The 21,940-nt window shown below is 44.2% G+C and overlaps 1 protein-coding gene across 4 annotated transcripts in view; it reads left to right on the plus strand.

The window, feature by feature from the left end:
• The window catches only part of EBF1 (EBF transcription factor 1), a gene marked incomplete at its 5' end in the record, with an annotated part of 382,001 nt that extends 371,104 nt beyond the window's left edge, over positions 1-10,897 (plus strand). For all 4 annotated transcript variants that reach the window (XM_080803881.1, XM_080803882.1, XM_080803883.1 and 1 more), the window contains 2 exons: positions 1,818-2,012; positions 10,438-10,897. In XM_080803881.1, coding sequence (XP_080660007.1) covers positions 1,818-2,012; positions 10,438-10,469 — 227 coding nt within the window. In that variant the 3' untranslated portion in view covers positions 10,470-10,897. The remainder of the gene's footprint in view (positions 1-1,817; positions 2,013-10,437) is intronic.
• Between the last annotated feature and the right edge of the window lie 11,043 nt (positions 10,898-21,940).

Below are 21,940 nucleotides of genomic sequence, written 5' to 3' on the forward strand. Positions count from 1 at the left end.
TTTCAAGTCTACGAATATTTAAAAATCAAACCTCCAGTGCAGGAGTTTTGCAATTTAAATGGGTGTTATTATTGAGCGTATTTTCACATTTACAAATCCTAAGAGATGTATAAAAATGCTGGCCTCATTAAAAGAAAAAGTACCCTGTAGAACATGTTTGTGAAAACTCTGAGGATGGCGGCCTGGGGTTCTGCTCCGTCAAGCATCCAGCGCCTTTGGATTGTGTTAGTGCTGAGTGCTGATTCCACGGGGTCATTTCCCCCTGATGGCAGCTGCCGCCCAGACCCATTCCCCACTTCCCTCTTTCCACAGCCAGGAGGCCGAGGGAAGGCCAGCCCCCTCCCCAGCAGTCTAGATCCCAGTGGCTCATGGGAAGGGGGCCTCTTCCCCTGGTGATTGGTTTCTTTTGCAGGGGAGTGTAGTGGAGAAGACACTGGATTTGGGTCTGGTTCCTAGCTTCACCACATTCCGGCTCTGGACCTCAGGCGGGCAGGTCACTGAACTATTTCTGAGTCTCACTTTGCTCGGCTTGCTCAGGTGTAGAAAGGATGTAATAGGTCCCCACTTGAGGTCGCTTTGACAGTGACATAAGATGAAAAAGACATGAAGATTCCTGGGAATGATAAAGCAACACGTAATGTTTATTACATCGTGGGAAAAATAATCCAGTGGCAGGAAGGACTTAGAATTTAAATAGAATGCTTGAAAATTTCTGGGCAGGATCCATACGTTTCCCGAGGAAATGGAGGAAATAGAAGGTGAGTGTATGAAAATACTGGTCTTGAGTGGAGAGGACTCACTGTGTGTGAAAGCTCTGTCTCCTGAAGTAACTATGAGATTATTAGCAACTAACAAAATAGGAATGGCCAGGCTGAAGGGACTATGGTCGGTAGAAAACGTGCAGCCACGAAACTCATGTCTCCAAGCAACTAGGTTCTCCCCCTCCATGAATTGCCAAAATTCCCCCATCATTGATAATCCACATCCCCACTACTACCACACTGTGAGCCTTTACACAAAGCTCCTGTCCTACTGCTCATTAATTCACAAACATTCATGTGCAGCTCCATGGGGGATAGAGAGTTTGGAACTTTGGCTTGTAGTTCTGCGTTATCCACAAATATGGCCTGTGGCAGTCTGTCTATCCACCTGGCCCCCTCCCTACCTAGATCTGTGTGTGTGAAGCATTCAGGCACAGTTGTATCCTTCAGGAACTCGTAGCTTCATGGGCAGAACAGGGACACATACACACCACCATCTGCCAGTGCTTTAAGTTGGAATCCTGGCATTCCCTTCAACCTACCCTTCTTCCTCACACCTCTCATCCCATCACTGACCACACTGTCTCAGGCTGGCCTCCTCCTGTGCCTTATATTCCCAGCATCTTTGCTAGAACCTTAGTTTAGGCCCCACCTGGAATGCTTCCTTTGATACCTCCCCCATGAAGCCTTCCTTGATTCTCTTCCCTGCCTCTGCAGAGCTGGCCATGCTCATGTCATGCTCAATGACAATGCCTTTGTCGTTATTTTGTGCTACCTTATCCCTTATAAGATCACTTCTGTTTCGTGGCCTGGGAGCCCCAGTGCTTTGTACATTGCTTGGCATGTAGAAGACATAGAAGATCACCACCAACAAAAGGTAGCTGGTGCTAAGTACCAAGTGATGAAAGCAGATGAGATTCCAAGAGTTCAGGGAAGGCTCGTGCTGGCAGGGTGGCCCGAGCAGGGTGGCTGGGTGAAGGGCAGAGCTGAGCTGCCTCATCTCAGCGCACCAGGAGAGATGCTGACTTCTCCTTCCTTTCCCATTGCCCCACCCAGTCGTGCCATCCAGCCCCACCATGGCCTCCTCCACAAGCCTCCCCTCCAACTGCAGCAGCTCCTCGGGCATCTTCTCCTTCTCACCAGCCAACATGGTCTCCGCGGTGAAACAGAAGAGTGCTTTTGCGCCAGTCGTCAGACCCCAGACTTCCCCGCCTCCCACCTGCACCAGCACCAATGGGAACAGCCTGCAAGGTAAGCCCCACCCAAGCCAATAGGATGCCCTGACTTCACCCTCCCAGGGCCTGAAGCAGATAGTCCCTGGTGAGAGGGATCAGCCTCAGGCTGGCCTGCTTCTTTCTGCCCTCCTTTTGTTTGTTCCTCTGTGTTCACTCTCCTTGGCCCCTGGCCCCTTTCCCCACACACCCCTTCTCTGCAGGAGTTGTCTGAGCTGTCCTCTTCCCAACTCCAGAAATTCTGCTCAAGCCCAGGATTTGGTTAAGAATACTATTTCCACCTACTAATATCATCATTTCTCTTTTCTCCTCTTCCATTCCCTGTGGTCGCCATAATCAGACCAGTCTTTTGTGGACTCTAGCAAGTTCTCCACTGCAGGGTCTCTCCCGGGACTGGCCTTCTCCTGAAGTAGGTCACTCAACCTTCCCTTCCTGTTGCCTGTGTCAGAGTGAACGTGTGTGGGGCTGATTATGGGGAGTGGGTGAGCCATGGCCTGACCAGAGCCCTGAGGTTAGAGCGTTGTAGATCGAAGGCCGCAAGACTGACGGCTGGGAACCAGAAACCCCAGATGGTTACTAGAGTATTCTGGTTCATGTTAAAATTGTTCCATTTTGGTCCCCATCATGGAGTATGGAAAATAAGAGTCACCAAGAATTGAGGTGACCTCTCTACTCATTGAGGAAAAAGAACCCCGCCCTTTTAAAACAGGGCTACTACATCTCAAATTTTTCTCGTGGGCTAGCACTGTTGACCTGTACAAGCTCATTCATCTCTCACAGCAGGACTGTGTGCTCTGGGCATTCGAAGCCCCTGCTTTACAGATGAGAAAACTCAAGGTCAGGGAGGTTATGAAATTGTTTGACTTCCAGTAGTAGCGTGTGGCCGAAACTGGCTTCAAACTCAGGCTCCAAATTTCATCTCCTCCTTCCGTCTCCCAAGCACTATATTACTCAGAGGGGGTAAAAAAGATGCACCCAGGATTCCTAAGGCAGCTGGCAGGGAAATAAGATCAATAGAATAATCGGCTACCATTTATTTAGCCCTGAACCGTGTGTCAGGCGCTGTGCTCAGCACTGAGCATGTTTTCTCGTATTTAATCCCACCACCTCCTGGTGAAATATGAGGACATTATGATCTCCATTGTACAGATGATAAGGCTGAAGCACAAGAAGAGGAAATACCTGCCTATAGGCATCGCCCCTAGATGGGGAAGATGAATGTAAACCCCACAGGGCCTGTGCCCCGAGCCCCTAGCCTATACGGCTCCCCACAGTGCCTTCCCGCAGTGGTCGTCATGCCACCTTCACTGATGGAGGTCAGCCACGGGGGGGCAGGAGGGGTCAGGAGGCCGGCATACCCACCTGGCATCGCTCAGCCCTGTCTCTTATGTATATGTGTGTTATGTATTGTATGTTATATATGTATGTTATTTATGTTATTTACACAGAGCACACATTTACTCTGACTGGACGCTTTACTTGCTATAATCTTACATTAATTCTTCCAAAGACCCTACGAAGTCAGTACCATTCTCTTTATAGAGATGTGTAAATTCAGGCCCAATTTGCTCAGGGTCACACAGCTAGTATTGATAGAGCCAAAATTGGACCCAAACTGCATGATTCCAGAACTTGAGCTCCTAATCACTCTTTCTGACTCCACACAGGCTCAGCTAAACATTCTCCAGAAACCTGCTGGCAAATCTGGCCAGCACAGCCAAAGTCATGCCCGGAATAATATGCTGGTGGCCCTCCCTTGAACAGCATTGGGAAAGCCATCTCAAAGGGCAGAGGAAGAGAATCTGAGCTACATTTCAGGCAACATTCCTCACAAGGGGTCATGCCCACCGCCACACAGGGGAGCCACCCATTCGTACACATCTCAGTCATTTTCAGCTGAAAATAATGCTTTGTCACCCTCAGTACACCTCCGGCTGGCCTACTCAGGATATCATGTTTAAGTGAATCTGACTTATAATGGGTTTACATAAGGATAAAACCTATGGAAACGGAAATCTGCCATTCTGGAGCTGCCTATCACAACCCTCCTTAAGACATAGATTTCATATCAAAATAAGATAGAAAGGGGTTTGGAATCAGCAGCTGAGAGGTGGGGCTTGAAAAGAAAAGGCCTGCGGCTCTTGGGAGGTCCGCAGCTGGATCCCCGGCCTGCGGCGACTTAAGCAGGCAGCCTTCTGGGAGACCCCACGTCTCCGCCTGCGTGTGCACCAAGGAGAGAGCAGGAAGGGACTGAAAACAGGGACTCAGCCCAGACAGTAGAATGTCCTGGGTTTAGAGAACATCCGGTGGGGTGTGTGTGTGTGTGTGTGTGTGTGCGTGTGTGTGTGTGCATGCGCGCATGAATGTGTGTGTGCAGGTGCTCTTAAGTAATAATGAAATAGCTTCAAGACAGGGACTCATGCAAAATTTGTTCATTTGTCACCCAGAGCATTTCTAACCCAAGTCTGCACAGGTTCCAAAAGTACAGAGGCTGTTTCCCCATGCTCTGCTTAGCAGCTGGATCGCCATCTCTCCATCACCTCTCTCACACACAGCTGCACAGTGGGGAGGGTTCAAGGTGAAATTCAGGGACACACTTTGTGCTGGATTTGCTGTCGTGGACGACATTGCCCTTACCTTCTGTTTGAGCATGTGTCCAGGAGAGTCTTTCTGCTGGTTTTTGTTTTTCCAGTACCATCATGTACCAAAAGGCTGTGGAGGGGTGGCAGGGGAGAAGGTATGAGTAGAGAAAGTAAAGCCGAATTAACTGACACCGTTTTCCTTGAAGCTGTCCTGCCGTCTTCCTGCCACTCTCACCAGGCAGGGCCCACACACCTAGGATTGCCCCTTGGCCCTCTGTACACCATCCCTGCTGCCCAGATTGCACTATACAATTGCTTCTGGGGGACTCCTGCCTGAGACTTTGGGGTCCTCCTGAAGAAAGGGACATTGGGACAAGGGGCTCCTAGACCTGCAGCTAAAGAATGACCTCATCGATTGTCTTCTACATTCTGCTTGTGTATGGAGAAAGGACATGGGAGGTTTGTAGAATGGCGGGGTGCGGGGGGACCTCTTCCTTCCACATCTCATTGTCACAATGGTTTCGTTTGGACCCACCTAGTTCAGAACTGGGACCATTAAGATAGGGCAAGTGACAAAGGAAGAGTTGGTTAAGCAAAAGGACTGTATAAATAAGATCAGAGGTGACGCGTTTAGGCTGTTTGAGGGTTTTAAAGACCTGTGTACCTCCAGCTGCCCTTCTACTGATAGTACATCACTCTGGGTTTTTTTAGCCAGCTCCTTAGAGACCTTCTACCCCAGGGGCCCCACCTTGGCCTCCTCTAGTGATTGCATGTATGTTTATTCCCCAACGAACACACATTGCCGTCTCACATGATGGTGATGACAGTGGTCACAGCTACTAACATAGGAGGGCTTCTGCATCATCTCATTCCCAACCACCCTTAATGTAGGCTGCTTGCTGTCCCCATTCTATAGATGCAGATACTGAGCCTTCGAGCTAAGGTGGCTCATCCAGGGTTACACAGCTAGCAAACTGGGAGAGCCTGGGGTTAAAACCCTGGCAGACTGATACTGTGTAAGCCCCTATGCTATATGGTCATACTGTCGTGAAGTCACTGGGTCAGGCCCAGGTGGACTTCAAAATCCTGGCCATCAAATCTTTGCTGTATTAAAGGAAACACAGCACCACAGTAAAGCAAACAGCTCTGTCTGGGAGAGGCTGGGCACCCACCTGTGGAAGTTCAGAGGAGGGAAAGTTCAGGGAGAACTCAGCACAGCCTTATGGAGAAGGCCGCCATTGAGCTGGACTTCAGATGAAGGGCAAGGAGGATTCAGGCAGAGAGAGATGGGGAGAGAGGGCATTTGAAGCGGAGGATTAAAGATGATCGGAGCCACAGAGTAATGTGCAGTAACCAGCAAGCCATTTGGCATCCCAGGGCACAGAGGCCAAGGAGTGGGGATGAGGTTCGGTGAGGAAGTCCTTATGTGGAAGTCATAAATTCCATTCTTTCCATGTATATTATAATTCACAATTTCTCCTGTTGTCCCAACTGGCTTTCTTTCCCAAAACCTTGGACAAATTACCACATGTCTGAGAAATTTTTTTTTAGGATAAAACAACTCTTATCTCAGCACTCTGGAGTTTCACAGATATGCTATTAAAAAATCTAAATTTTGTGGTCAAACAAATCTAGAAACTGGTGCTTACTGAATCCCAGTCTTGGAGAGCCACAACACAACTAAGTTTATTAAAAGCTCTGAGACAGACATCCTGTAGTTAAACAAAAAAAGAGTATTCCATTTAGTTCTCTAAATTTATTCACCCAGAGAACCCTTTTCTGAATGTTAAGACCAATTAACATCCCATGAAAAACTTTTGAAAATGTGGCTCTATTTTGGATTTAAAAAGAAAATGCAGAGACATCTTCTTCCATTCCCATCTAGGTAAAGCCATTGATAAATCCTGATGCTGACTCCCCAGGTGTGTCTATTTTCATAGGTCAAAGACTTGAGTGACCAACTCTGCCCAGCCATTGTCCTGGAGACGTCCTCTCCCTTCTCCAAAGGCTTATGCCCCCTAGAGCATGGATTCTATGCAATTTCAGGCCTCAGAGGACTTCATTAATCAAGAGAGAGGCAGCCCCAAGGAGGCTGTCAGCATGCCATTGGACTCCCCCACAGTGTAGTGATTTTAAACCCTAACCATGTCCTGGACAGTCCCTGCAATGAAAAATTAAAAACAAAAGACCAGGGTGATTTCACAGAAACTGTACCCACACACTAATTTTTTTTTTTTTCCTCACCTTGTTGGAGCTCGGGCTGGCTGGCCCCACCCGACTCTCGATATCATGTAGTCCAGCGGCGATCTCGTGGAGTTGTGTTTTCTCTGTGCACATGCTCAATTTGTGCAAGATCTCTCCCCCCACCCCTGCCCCATTCTGTTCCCGATTAGCTCATAATTCTTACACATATGGTGGTTTGAGGAAGACCACATTCCACCCTCTCACTCCAAACTCTCCCAGCTCTGCAAAACTTTTCATTTTGTCTTTGTTGTTATCAAAATGTGAAAACCATAATGCCAAATGCATGGCCTTTTGAACCAATAGTTTTCTGACCTCCTGTCAGAGAACGTAATCCCCCAGCTGCTGGGGAAAATGGCGGAGCCACCTCGGTCTTATGATGTCTTGTGATGTTTGGTATGTGTTGCTCTTTGAGAGTGTTGTGTCCTCTTGGAAATCTTCATGGCCCCCACTTGGGCAAGTCAGTGTGCCAGCAGCATTTCTGGAACATTCCAAGCCTCAGACACCCATCCCTCTCACCCACATAAGTAATCTTGAGGATTGCAGCACAGATACAAGAAAAACAGCTCCTAAAAACCCAGGAGCTTCCCAGCAATCATGCAGGGGGATTACTTTATAAAAAGGCCTCTTTAGAGGTAGAGCAACTCAGAGTCTGCAAACAGAATTCTTTGCCTAAAATTTATTTATCACTAAGTGTTCTGCGTCTAGAGTTTAGGAAGTCACAGATGAGGCTTAAGGAGCTGTGACCCCGATTTAATATGTGGAGTTTGGGGTATAGGTACGAATGAGATCCCATGGTTTCCATTAGACTCTAAGAGAAGTCTGAGGGCCAACAAAGGCAAGGTAGGAAAGTGTGAGCAGACCAGAACTACCCCCTAGGTACCCTCAGTTATGTCTGTTGGCTTGTTTTTAATTTTAATCATTTGCTATGATGTATAAACTGGGCTCTTTCGTATTTTAAAAAATTCACCTCTCCATCTTCTCCTGCAAGAATTCAGAAGAGCTGGTGGTTGTGAGCGGGCATTTCTGCACAGCGGCTTTGGGGCAGCCCCCTCCAGAGAAGGCTGGCCATGCCCTTGGCAGAGGCCCCTCCAACCCTATCAGTGCACTTTGCTCACTTACGTTCCCAGTCCGCGCTCTAGGGGCGTTGGAGTTTGTGGCCCCTGTATTCCAGATTAAGAAGCGCTGTTAGCTATGGACTAGCACATCAGTTAGCTTTGCTTTATAACTTTTAATGGGGCCCAAGTGGAGGTTTAATCTAATTAATCAAGCACATTATTCAGGTACAATACACTGTCAGATTTTTTTTTTTTTCCTGGCCATCCAGAGTTAAAAAACAAAAAACCTGATGTTTTCAGGGCTCAATTAATAAATGTTGTCCTGTCCCACTGACCAAATTAGCAGGAAGTTTGTCAGTTCTCCGTTTTGCGTCCTATGGATGCAGCCTGAGCTGCCTGGCTGGACCAGGGGGGTTGCCCTTTAATGCCACGCTCAAAGAGTGGGTTTGGGTGGAGGGCAAAACTGGGACTTGCTTCTCCTGCCAGAGCTTTAGAACTCCTGCAGAAAGGCCCGTCTTCCATAAGGGTGCCCTGACCCACCTCCGGCCTAGATGAAAGATCCTTAGGGAGGCAGAGCCATGCCGAGCTGTCACTGTGCAGAGACCCCTTCCCCCCACCCTCAACCCCCTTGCCTCTGAGGCTGCAGCACCTTGAATTCTCCTGTTAAGGCTTGGGTTAAAAGTCTGAGCTCCTCGTTTAAGTCAGATCTAGGGCTCACTTGAATCTTAGGGGGACTGCTTTTTCAACTGATCCCAAATCTTTGGGGGTTTAAGTTGGTCGGCATTTGGCAAGAGACACTTCCTGTTTCTAAGAAAAATGGCTTATGAGGGCTTATGAAAAAGACTCCAGGAGCTTTTGGACTGCAAAACGGCTCTTGCAAAACAACATTTGGATGATTTACGTGTACATGAATCAGAAACATGTGGATTAAATTTCCCTGTGAATACAGATGGGTTTAAAAATTAACGGAAAAAGTGTTTGGCAAAATACATTTTTTAATTGAATTTAAAATGTTGGGGGTGGGGGAGGGGAAACCGGAGGCTGTGGGGCTCAGGGCCTCACCTAGCCTCCCTATGTGGGCAACAGGTTTGTGATAGTTGGGGTTTGCTTAAAAACAGGCACATTCTTCCGGACATGATAGTTGGGACACGAAGAGGGCCACTTCCTAGTGTCAGTCATCACTGACAAGAACATCAGTTTAAATTTAGAATTAACAATGATGAGAACGCACAGACTTTCTCTCTCCTCTTTGGAAGCAAAGATGGCTGCCTCTTGCTGTTAATGGATGCATCGCTCTCCCCTCCATATAATTCAAATGCCACACCCTCTTAACTTTCTCACAGACATCCCTCCATTCCTCATGCTCATCATGTGAAGTATGCTGTGGGAGGTGATGCCTATTTGATAGAAGAGGAAACACAGCCCAGAGACGTCAGACCACTAGCATGAGGTCACACAGCTAGTGTAACAGCAGAAGGGATGGATTAAAAGTAATAGCGGCTAACCTCTATGAGGTCTTTACTGGGAACTGACTCTGGGCCAAGCACTTCACACAGGTTATTTTATTTAACTCTCCCAACAACCCTAAAAATGTCACTGCTCTTACAAACATCCTGAACTGCATTTTCTAGCTGAGGAGGCAGAGGCTCGAAGAAACAAGTAACTACCTAGGGAGGTGAGGGGGGTGGGGAAGGGGGGGCCGCCTACTCAGGAAGCAGGAAAGCCGGAGGTAGAAGCCTGGCCTATCGGATTCCCTGCTTTTCTAAATACCACTGTGTGCGGCCTCCGAACTCAGAACACTTTGAAAGATTTTTTGATTACCCCAGGATCTTACCCCAGCTTTCTTAGGCTATAATTTTCTAGGAACGTGGTCAGACCATTCCAGAATCTTGAGTGAAGCCGTAGTATAGGGGACGCCCTGCAGTTCCGTGAAAACCTGCCTTCCCCTCCTCCTCCATACTTTTTCCCAGCTTCATTTGCCCCCGAAGTAAGGCCTGCGGTGGCTGGCCCTTGCTTCCCCCCGGGCATGACGACTGAAATGAAGGCATTCAGCTTGCTGCCCCAGTACCCCGACTTCATGCGCACACAGAGCACCGAGCCATGGGTTTTTTCCTGTAGAACTCGCTGGCAGTTGGGATGAACCGGTTTCTTTTCTTTTTTTCTTTTTTTTTTCAACTTTATATTATGGAAGTGAAGGGGAGGGGGCAAAAAGAGTGACAAATTGAAAAGTCTCACTATTCTGCAAGGTTTGGGGCCGCAACTTTCCCAGCGGTATTCAAACTATGCAACTTTCCAGTTACGTTTCAAAATTGAAATCAGACTTGGAGGATGTTTAGCCTCTTCTGTTCTGTTAAAGACACATACACAGACTGATAGATTAGCATTCTTAATAAAGTACATGTACATCTTATAACAAAAACTCATTCCAGGGAAGATGAGAGCACATTTGTGACTAATATTCAACCAACATAGTGGTGTGTGGGTGTTTTTTCCCATCTTCCCCCCCCCCAACAGTGAGAAGTTTGGATACAAAACCACTGACTTTTGTCTTCTCTTTCCACAGCGATATCTGGCATGATTGTTCCTCCCATGTGAAAGCATTGCCTTGAAGAATTTTATTAATGAAGAGGTTGGATTCTGCTACAGAGAGTAATCTGATACAAGTCCCCGAGTGGAACTTTTAACTCAGGCCTTTTTAAGAGGAATCACAGTAACTGCAGATTTTTAAACAAACAATATCACCGACCTTGCAAATACTGAAGTTGGAAGGGATCTGCAAGTGCAGAGTGTTGGTTAAAAATTGTACCTCCCAAGTATTTGGGGGATATATTTATTCTGTGTTGATAAAAGCAAATCCACTTTCTCTTTCTCTTTCTTTTTTTTTTTTTAAGCTTAACTCTGCAATCATTTGTCTTTTATAAACCGTAAAGCTGTATACAAGGGACACTATAAATAAGACTCCATGTTTTAATTTATGATGTTTTTAAAGCTGTGTAAAGGGAGAATGAAGTGGTGATATTTACAAAAAAAGTCAAAAAAGAAAAAAAAAAGGAAAAAAAGAAAAAAAAAAAAAGCTTGTATGGGACAGAATAGGAATGCCAGTTAGATTTTTTAGAAAACTAAGGGTCGGCTTTTGCGCCTTAAAGCATATCAAATGGTAGTTAGCTCAGACAGTGCATTTTCAATATCTAACTTAACATGCCATCCCTTAGCAGTGCAAGCTTATTTATCTCTTTTGTATTGTTGTCTTAAGTAACTGTGTAAATAAATGCAGCCTGGAAAGTTAAAAAGTGATGTAAGTGATCACATTTTCCCCTTCTACTCCAAAATCCAGTGCCTCTAGACAGATTGTTAAAACTGCATATTTAAACCCAATATCATTCTCTCTTTCACTTGTGTCAACTTCTTCTGAAGCCAATGGCCTCTCGAGAGCTTGAAGGCACACCTACTGTGTGCGAATCTCCTAGGAGACTTCATGGAACAGGGTCCAGGCACAGAGTTCCACATTCTGCCCTCCAGTTACCAAGCCAAAATCCCACTTTCACGCCGCCATTTGCAAGTTGTAGAGTGTACTCCTCCTAAATGCTGACTTCATACCAACCCTCCAAAAGCTGACAAAAGCAACATGGCAGGTGGCTCAGATTTCCCATTTGCGATAACGCGCCTCTATCGGTGACCCTTACCGTTTGTAACATAATAGATTAGAGCGACAGGTTAAGTGCTTTGGAATTAAGAGTAAAAGGAAAACTGGGAGAAAGGAGAAGAAGGTTGAGAGCTCCGACATGTAGTTTTCTGTTCTATGGAATTTTTTGCTCTCACCATCTGGGAAGTGTTCTTAGAAGTAAGAATAAATAGCAAAGAAGCAGCAAAGCTCTGAGGATGCATTTGCCTGATATTTTTTCCTTTGCTGTTGTGTTTTTGTATGTAGTTATAAATACTGTAGATTTTTTGTGATTTTTGCCAAAGTCCTTGTTCTATTTATACATTTTAATGTCTTAAGACAGTTTTTCAATATCACAAAAAGATTTTACTGCATATTTTGCAAAGAAAAAAAAAGCTCACTACCTTTAGCTTGCACATACTTGCAAAGTTGATTAAAAGGCTTTTTGTTTTAAAGGGGATTTTGTAAAATATCCATATAAATAATGTATTTATCTTTGGAATTTGTACATTGCTTTCCCTTCTTCCTTTTCCTCCCACTCCCAGTTTATTTTATTGTGTATGTTTGCTATGTGAAAAGTGCGTATTTGTTTGGTCACCTACAGTTGTATTAGCTGTTTCAATGTGATTTTTAAACATTTCATTTATAGTTATTTTTAGTTTTGTTTTAAACCATGCTTTGATTTTTTTTATTTCCACCCAAAAGCCATTGTTTATTTTTGTATTATTTGTAAGTTAAGAAGTTTTTTCCAATATATGGCAAAAAAAATAGTAGCATATTATTCTTGTAGCATTTAGTTCTGTAGATTAAAAAAAAATGTATCCTTTGCTTTGGAAGCTTACAAAAAAAAAAAAAACCCTAATGCTGTTTTACTCTATTAATATGCATGGAATCTCTCCCTTTGGAGTGACGCATTTTGTGCATTAAATTTGGGGGAGAAACTTCATAGAAATCAATGAACATACTTTCTTTCTTAAGTCTGCTTGTATATTTCCTCTGTCTTTCACATAAATATAAACCAGCAGATTGGATGCCTTAACAATGCAAATCATATTCATTTCACTTGTACATTGTAACTGTGCACCAGAACTGTCAGTCATCACTAACATTCTAAGAAAAAAGAAAAAGAAAAAAGAAAAAAAAAAAAAAAAAAGAAATGGAAAAGCACAAAAGAACTGTTTTGTTACCTTAAGACAATGTAACTTTTTCTAGTAGAGCAAGAAATTTACAACAATGCTGCAACTGTGCATGCCCCCATATGGATTTTGCAATGGTTTTCACTAGACTGTCAGAGTGCGATTTTTATGGGTTGGGGCGGGTGGGGGAGGGGAGTTGTGGGAGGGAAAGGAGGGGAGGAAGGCTGATTTTTCAAGGTGAGAAATAATAATAATGATTAATAATAATAAAAAAAACTGGAAAATGTAAGCAAGGTGGATGCATTGCTTCTCGGTACTCAGAAAGGTTGTCTGAATTCGTGTGGTAAGCGCTGGCCTGAAGATGTATACAATTTAAAGCCATATTTTGTCTGGTGAGCCCCTTAACTGTTTGTGAAGGAATGGTCAGCCGGTGAGGAGTCCGGCTCAGACCCTGACAATAAATGCCACCCGTCTGTCAGCCATGTATAGTGGTTAGAACTTTTCTGGAAAGTCCAAAGAGCCTTTAAAATATGTAGAATTTGTGTTCTGTCGCCTCTATTTATATTGATTAGATGAAAAGATGTTCTGGCCCTCTGACCCTCTTTCTTCTACACGAAACTTCTACAAGTAAAAGATGTTCCCCTAAATACAGAATATGGCTTTAAGAAGAAAATGAAACAGAGAAGTAAGATTTCAGTTTTGGGGGAAAAATACAGCTTCTGGATGACTGGATTGCCTGACATGCCCTGGCCTCACATTGTACTAGGATGCAGCTTAACGAAGTCATCTCTGAATCTACTAACCTTTCACCTTCTTATCAAACTTTTTGAATAGACACACACTGTACAGTTCAATTGTTAGAGAACCTAACTACTGTAGAAATTGTTATAATTTTTTTTTTTTGCAAAAATTCAAGCTGTAAAAACTTTTCAACTTTCACAATATTTAATTAAAGTTACTTCCTGTCTGTGATGGCAGCTTCTAGTTGTGTATTCATTTCAGAATTTCAGATGAGCCAAAGTCCAACATATGTAGAAGGTCTGTGTTTGCAATTACTCAGACCAGTGTTGACACCCAGAGAAAAGAAATCTGGGTAGTCCTGGGACACCCACTCTCTTTCTTTGTAAATCCTTGGGGATTTGCCAACCTGGGATGCAAACCGCACACGCACAGCGTACTGCTGCCCTCTGCCGGCAGCAGATGGATGCGCACCTGTGCGTACTGGCCCACAGAGGAACCAAGGAACCCCAACCATTTCACCAGACAAGCAGAGCGATCCCCCTGCGGTGACTGAATTGTGAGTACCGGATCTGGCCATTCTAGAATGCCATCCTCTGTGCTACAAGTCTGAACCAAGCTCTTCACATACAGCTGCTAATTAGTCCCAGTGAGCCTATGGTCAATTAGTTATGTGCCCTGGCTCATTGATGAGGAAGCATGTGTGAACTCCGATCTTCCATGATCTATAGTTTTAGGTCCTTTGTGGATAAGGCACTCTCCCTGTTGGATAAAACCAACTTTATCTGGAGTCAAACGTCCCATGGACACCCAGTAGGTACCTTCTCTTGTAAAATGATTTCGCTTTAAGTTCCATCATCATCATAAGACTTTCCAACTGTTCCTTCAATGCTTCCCCCGCTTTTGCAATTATTGGACATGGTAAGGTTAACGATGCTTGTAAAATGCTTCAAAAACTTAGCAAATAGGCCAGGGACCACAGAAACTTGACGACCAGAACGAACAGGGCATCACACAGCCACCATCTGGATCATTTGTGGTGGCCATTGTTGATACACTTTGGCTCTGGAACACAGCCCAACCTGAAGTAATGAAAGAGCAGCATGAATAAGTTAATAAGCAAAGAAACTACCATCACTTTCTTAAAAAGAGTCTACGCTCATTAGTTTGGTCTTTCAATACACATTTCTGGAATTGTGTAGTAGATGCACGTCCCTGTATTAGAAGTACATAACCCAACAAATGAATAAGGGCCGCCTGCCCTCAGGGTGCTCACAGCCTCCCACTAGACAAATCTATACTCAGGACAGTTTAGGAAGTTTCAAGTGACACATGCATGCCACAGCGCCCCACGGAAAACAGCCGCCATCCACAGGTCTTCCCACTGGCCTCCACTCTCCTTAAGGCCTATTTCCCGGAAGTGTTCATTCATTCGTTCACGCACACCTTGAAGGTTTACTGAGCATCTGGCCACTGAGGGAGGGGTGGCGGATTCCACAGTGAGCGCCGGGACGCTGGGCTTGCCCCCATGGGGCTTAGAGTGGAGTAGGGCAAGCCAATGTGAAGCAACCGAGCCAGTAAATACCAGCAACCCCACAACGGCAGTGAGGGAGAGTGTAGACTGCTCTGGAAGGATATTACAGTGGTATCTGATTTAACCTGAAGGGCTGGGGAAGGTTTCCAGAGACAGTGACATTCGAGCAGAGATGTGAAGAATTCTGTAACCAGCTGGGGTGGGCATCTCAGGCAGCAGAGATGAAGGCAGCGATAAGAATCTGAGTTTTGGGGCTGGATACCTGCATTCGGAAACAGAAAGGCCGTGTGAGGGGAGCACGAGGTTGTGCAAGGTGACCCTTCGAAACATGGGAAATTCAACTCAGAACACAGCCTGAGCATCTACTGTGTGCTTAGCTTGTACTAGATGCTAGGATGCCCAGGGAAACCGGTCACAATTCCTGCCCATTGGGCCCAAGCCTTGGCTCAGCATGGCACGTAAATTCACAGCCTTGTGTTTGTCCACGGGAGCTATTGTAATAAAGCCCGAGGGGGTGGGCTGGGGTGCAACCAGACAGGGAGAACCTCGCTTGCTCTAGGCAGTTGCTCCCATATGGGAATTTGGACCTAGTGTTGCCCGTCTTTCATTTTTCAAGAATGCTATATATATTATTGGATTTTTTTTTTTGGTGTGAAATTTTCATTTTTGTAAATGTTGTCCTCTCATCCAAAAATAGTGTTTTAAAAACACTGCATTGGGCAAACAAAATCCATGAGCCTCTAGAATGTTAGTTTGGGGCTTCTGGCCAAAAGACAAGTTGCTAAAGGAGATGTTTACACAGCCTGATTTGAGGGTCAGAGTGATCTGCCCTCTCCATGGAGATCAAGGAACACTGCAAAGAGGGAATGCCTGAGTGGTGTGAATAGGAACTCTCCAAGCAGATAACGGAAAGTAGGGCATGGAAGGCCATGGTCAATGCCTTTGGAGCTGGCTATATGCGAAAAAAAGTACCTAAGGTCAATGGAAAGGAATGAGGATATGGGAAAATGGAATACGTAATTGTGAAAAAAATCCCTATACAGAGGCCACATTCAGTGTAAAAATGTATACATCTTTTTTTATTTTTTTTTCCAATCTCCTTTTGCCTTGCAGAGAGATCCTCATAGCTGAATTCACTTTTAGGTAGACTTCCAAAGAAGTAAAATCTTTCCAACACATCATGCTCAAGGCTATGCTTACCCTAGCACGCTTCCCATCACTCACCATCTCAGGAATGTGGCTCCTGGAATTATTACCCTCTCTCTCCAAAGTCATCAATTTCCCCTTCTTCAGTAGTACTTTCTTAGCAACCTACAATCTGATCATATTTTAAAAGAAAGAAAAAAACTATTTGACCTCACTGTGGTTTTGATCTGCTGTCTTTCTGCTCCCTTTCATCCCAAGTCTCCTGACAGGAGTCCTCCAAGTCCATGGTCTTTCCTTCATCATCTCTACTCTCTTGTTATCTACATGACAACAGACGTTTACTGTCACCCTGAGTAGTGTGGAGTCATAGACATTGTAAACAACAGATCAAGCAAGCGTATATTTTAGAAGTATTATTCTCACTGCCGCATAGAGGATGAACTGAAGAAAGGCAACAGGAAAATGGAGAAGACCCGTCAGGCCAGAGCAATGATCCAGGCAAAAAAAAAATGAATAGCTTGAACTAGGAGAGTGAAAGGAAAAAAATAGATAGGATTAGAAATATTTGACATTGTGATTATAGTCAAGTAGCATATACTTCAAAGTTGCTGAGAGAGTAGATTTTATTTGTTCTCCTTACAAAATGAGATGGTAATTATGAGACACCATGGCCCTGTTAACTAACACTCTGATAGTAATCTTATATTGCAATAGATAAGTGTAGCAAACCAACCCATTGCACCTTGCACATTGTGAGATTTGACAATGTTATGTGTCAAATATACTCAATCATTTAAAAAAAATAGAGAAGGACTTAGGGGGAGAGAACCACCAGGATTTGGCAACTGATGCAACGTGGGGGTTGCGGAAGAGGAAGAAGTCAAAATCAAACTCAGTTTTCTGAAGGGAGTCACTACTATTAAAGACATGGGTGATGTCTCAGGTGGTTTCTTTGCTATGACGCTGCAGAGCTGGATCATGAAATCCCTTCCTACTGGTCCCTTTGCTTTCCTTCCCTGTCCCAACTATGATCTTCTCCAGAGGCTTCTATATTTATATTAGGAATGAACTTCAGTTTCTGGAACTGGAAATATTTTGTTACTTTTTTTTTTTTTAACTTAAGCATCAAGCAGTTTTATCTCTTCTCTCTGGAGAGTTATGCTGCAGTGGGACTGATTTTTATCTACTTGGCATACTTTTTCCCACCGGTTGTAGAATTTCCACATTCTATATTAAGAATGATAGTTCCGAACCCTGGAATGAACCAGAGGTCTGAGGTCAGCTTTCTGCAGGAAATACCCTGTACAGGGAATTATGCTATAAGGAGAATCTAGGACTCCAGGAGTTGACAAAACGTCAACAGAAAGGAGGGCGTCCCACTGAAGTTCATTTGTTCAATAGCACAGATCTGGGTAGGATCCCGGCAAGGATAGTAGCGGCCATAAAATGAAGGGAATGCAAGGGGAAGGGAATTGGAACCAGGCAATAACCTTGGCTTTCTCTAACACATTTGTTTAGTCCAGATATTCTTATTGAGGGCCCTCTTTCTGTCAGGCACTGTGCAAAGGGTTGGGGTGTAACTGTGTCTTAAATAGACACATTTTCTTCTTTCAGTACTATAAATCAAACAATCACATAAACATATAATTTCACATTGTGATCAATATTACTATAACCCTAATATATCGGAGAGAGAATATGGCTCTATGTCTGCACACATTCAAGCCCACTTCAACACCCAAATTTAGGTAGAAAGAGATTGGATTTTTTTTAAACTTATTTTATTTAACTTCAATTAGCCAACGTACAGTACATCATTAGTTTCAGAGGTAGGGTTCAGTAATTCATCGGTTGCACATGACACCCAGTGCTCATCACATCACGTGCCCTCCTTAAAGCCGGTCACCCAGTTACCCCCTTCCCCCACCCATCTCTCCTCCAGCAACCTTCAGCTTGTTCCCTATAGTTAAGATTCTCTTATGGTTTGTCTCCCTCTCTGGTTTCTTCTTGTTTTATTTTTCCCTCTCTTTCTCTATGATCCTCTGTTTTGTCTCTTAAATTCCACATGGATTTTTTAAGAATTTAAGTCCTTTCAAGGCCATTGGAAAGCAATCTAAATGTCCATAGTAACACCTACTGAAGTTCTCTTTCTTCCAGTCTTCTTTTCTTTACTCCTCACCTTACTCGGACTCCGGTTTCTTCAATCCCCCTGACAAAAAACCTATTCTGAGTTTGCATGATTCTTCTTTGTTCCGTCTCTCTTTCCCCATCTCTCTCATTGCGTTGTTTGCAGTGAAGTCTTCCCCCCCTCCCAGCCCGCAAGAAAATCTTTTCTCTTCAGGGAAGCCGGGAAAAGGGTAGAGACTGGGCTAGCCAGATGTAATTCCCTTTGGCAGGCTGTGGGAGGGGAGAGTCCATAAATACTTCCTTGTGAATGTTTGACCTGTTATATGTGGGGAAGCAAGAATAGAAAGCCAGGAGCACATACAGCAAGAAACAGCATTCCGCTCACGCTCGAGAGCAGATCTGACGGAGCAGGAGTTAGCAAGGAAGAACTGGGAGTGGAGAGGAGAGAGCATTCTAAGTGAAGGTAACAGACCACAATAGACCAGAGGACTAATACATTCAATTCTTGCCCTCAGAATGCTCCTCCCTCTTAGTTTCTCTCCTCCTTTTCTCATTTCCTTTTTTAATGGGTTCTAACATGGCTTCCTTCATCCCTGTCTATGCAACACTCCTCAGCGCTCGGTTCCCTGGCTGCTCTTCAAGCAGAGCCATTCCATACCCTTCCAGACAGACCTCTCCTCTTTGCCCTGACTCCCACCTGCCCTAGGAGTTTCTTGCATGGAATTCTAGGGACACGGTCAGCTTCCCTTCAACCCAGCAGCTGCCACTAGATGAAAGATCAGAGATCCCCAAGATTGCCCCTACCCCACCCTTGATGCCCTAGAGACACCCACAGCCCAAAATGTTCGACTGAAAAGACCCATATTCAGCCCCCATTTTTTTCCCTACAGGCACAGAATATTATGACTCACCCGCATGTCCAGGAAGATGCCAATTTGCTTAATTACATTTAAGATGAACCTAGAAAAGGGGATAAAAGTTAACAAGGAAATAGTACTAATGGCAGTTGGCATTCCCTTGTTGGGGGCCTACTTCTATAGGATGTGATATTCTAGTAACTTTATAGAAATTTGTTTGTTAAATTCTCAATGATCATGTAATGTAGGTGTAATTATCCTCAATTAAAAATGAATTGTTCACCAACTTTGTATGAGGACAGTGGTCCCCACCAGACCTTGACGTATATGGACTTAATGGTCAGTAGATCCATGGGACGTATTAACCCAATAATCAGTAGAGACTGAAAGTGACTCCAAAAAATCATTCACGTTCTCCAATCCTTAGTTTCTCATCCATTAAAAAAGAAGTAACAATAGGAGTATTTCTCTTAAAAGATACTAAGAAGGTGATGTGAATAAAATAAGCTCCATGATGAGTTATCATTCAGTGCCTGGCATATTAGCTAGTCTGTCAATATTAGCAATTGTGATTCCAGGGTGGGTGTGTACATGTGTGTTGACAGACAGATAGAGATATACATAGATGGATATATCATACTACCTCTAACTGATCTCAACTTGATAGACATTAGGTTCTTATTTCTTGATATTATATGTAACATTATGATGGACATCCTTGCCTAAAAAAAATAAAATAAAATTCCTGCAAGTCTTTCTCACTGCTCACAAGCTAACTATATAGTATCCCTGCATCCAAAGGGTCACCCTCAAAGAAAGGGTTCCTCCTTTAACAAAAGAACATGTTTCCAACAGCTCCCATATCAAACCAAAGACGATGTGTGACTGATGCTTGTCATAAACACAATCAAAACAAGAGTTATCCCCCAAATCATTTCTCCTCACTATACTTGAGTACCAGGAAAGGTACCAGTGAGCTCCAGACAGGAAAGAAGAAGAATTATTCTGAATATTGTCACATGCCTAAGGAAGCAAACTCTGGCAATGAATCTGCAGGGTAAGGGCTTGGCACGGCTGCTTGGGATGGGAGAGGATAAAGGTGAAAGGTGGATCACATGGGCACACAAGGAACAAGAGTAAAGAAATATTTCTTTTATGTTTGCATCCGTAGATCATTTCTTATTGGGGGATCCTGCTATGCCCTTTTCATATTTAAAAAAATAGAACTGTTACAAGTTTAAGTGAAATGTGATTGGGTGAAGTTTTGATATGGTTAACAAAGTTACAGAATGGACTCTTAGGTGCCTATTTGCATTCAGAACAAGAAAGCTCTTGAAACTACTTCTCCCTTCTTTACTCACTCATTCAAAAATCTAAGTGGTTAGTATGTGTCATTCTCAGAACTCTGTATGAGAGGCACAGGACAATAATTCAGCATAAAAACAAAAGAATATTAATAAGCAAGCATGTGATTACATGTTCAGAAGAGCCCCCTGAGAACATGGGCAGGGTGTTTTATACCTCCTCATCGTACTGATGTTGAGCAGGTTCATGTGGCTTATCGTGGTCCATGGAGCATGAGCTGACATGAGAAAGGGAGGCCATAGATGTGACTGGGAAGTAGAGAGTATCCCATGGTTCTCACATTCCCCAGATTCTTTGTTACAAGAGCTTCCCCAGGAAGCTGTTGAAGCTTCAGCCCATGTCTGAAGTGTCCACATGTGTGGGACTAGACCAGCCCCGCCCTGACTACAGCTGAGCTGCACTGCCCCATGGCCTGAAGCAGCATCACCAACCACCCTGACAATATCAGCTGTCCCTCACAGTTACTGCCTGCAAATCTGTAAGCACGAGAATGAATACTTGCGGTGGCTGTAAGCCCGTGAGCTTTGGGGTGATTTGTTATGCAGCATTAATTGTAGCAATAGCTGACTGACCCAGAAATAGAAACCTAGAAGAGGGTACAACTGTAACAAAAATCTGAAAAAAATATTTTCAAATTCAGTGGTAGGCGTTAAGGGAACAGTAGGAGATCAGGAGAATCATGCCCTGTGTTACGTGATGGTGAAACACTGAGTAAAACATGCAATTAAAGTACTACCTATGAGGGGCGCCTGGGTGGCTCAGTGGGTTAAGGCCTCTGCCTTCAGCTTGGGTCATGATCCCAGGGTCCTGGGATCGAGCCCCACATCAGGCTCTCTGCTCAGCAGGGAGCCTGCTTCCTCCTCTCTCTGCCTGCCTCTCTGTCTACTTGTGATCTCTCTCTGCCAAATAAGTAAATAAGATCTTAAAAAAAAAAAAAGTAGTACCTATGATAATCTAGAAAAGCAGATGTGCACTTCTTGAACTCAGGGGTGCCTGAGGAGATACGGATATGGAAAGGTAAAAGGCTGAACTGGCTGTAGGCAGCCACATTCGATAAGGTACCACACAAAAGAGATGAACTCAGAAAGGAATGTTCTGGTTTGCACACACAACTGAGAGAAAATACAGAGAACTCGGAAAATTGGGGACATGCTGTGTAGAAAGTGACACTGGTTTTCATCTCTGTACTTCATCCAGTAAAACATCCTAAAAGTAAAATAAAGCCTGAAGGAAAAGGCCAAGAAAATGGCCATTAAGATAAAGTCCAGGAGCATCACCTAAATCAAGACTGTGGCCATCACAACCTTTGTTAAGACCTCTGAAAAGATTAAGTAGATCCTTTAGCTGTACAAAAGGCTCCTAGAAAGATCACACACAAGCTTGAGGTGCCCAAGTTAAGAACCACAGTTAACTCTAGAGAGAATGGGATTTTTGAAAAGAATTACACGTATAGCCTCAGTGCACGGAACTTACTGGAATTAAATACATAACCAACCCACTGA

This window comes from Martes martes, assembly GCF_963455335.1.
Source record: "Martes martes genome assembly, chromosome: 5".
NCBI lineage: Eukaryota > Metazoa > Chordata > Mammalia > Carnivora > Mustelidae > Martes > Martes martes.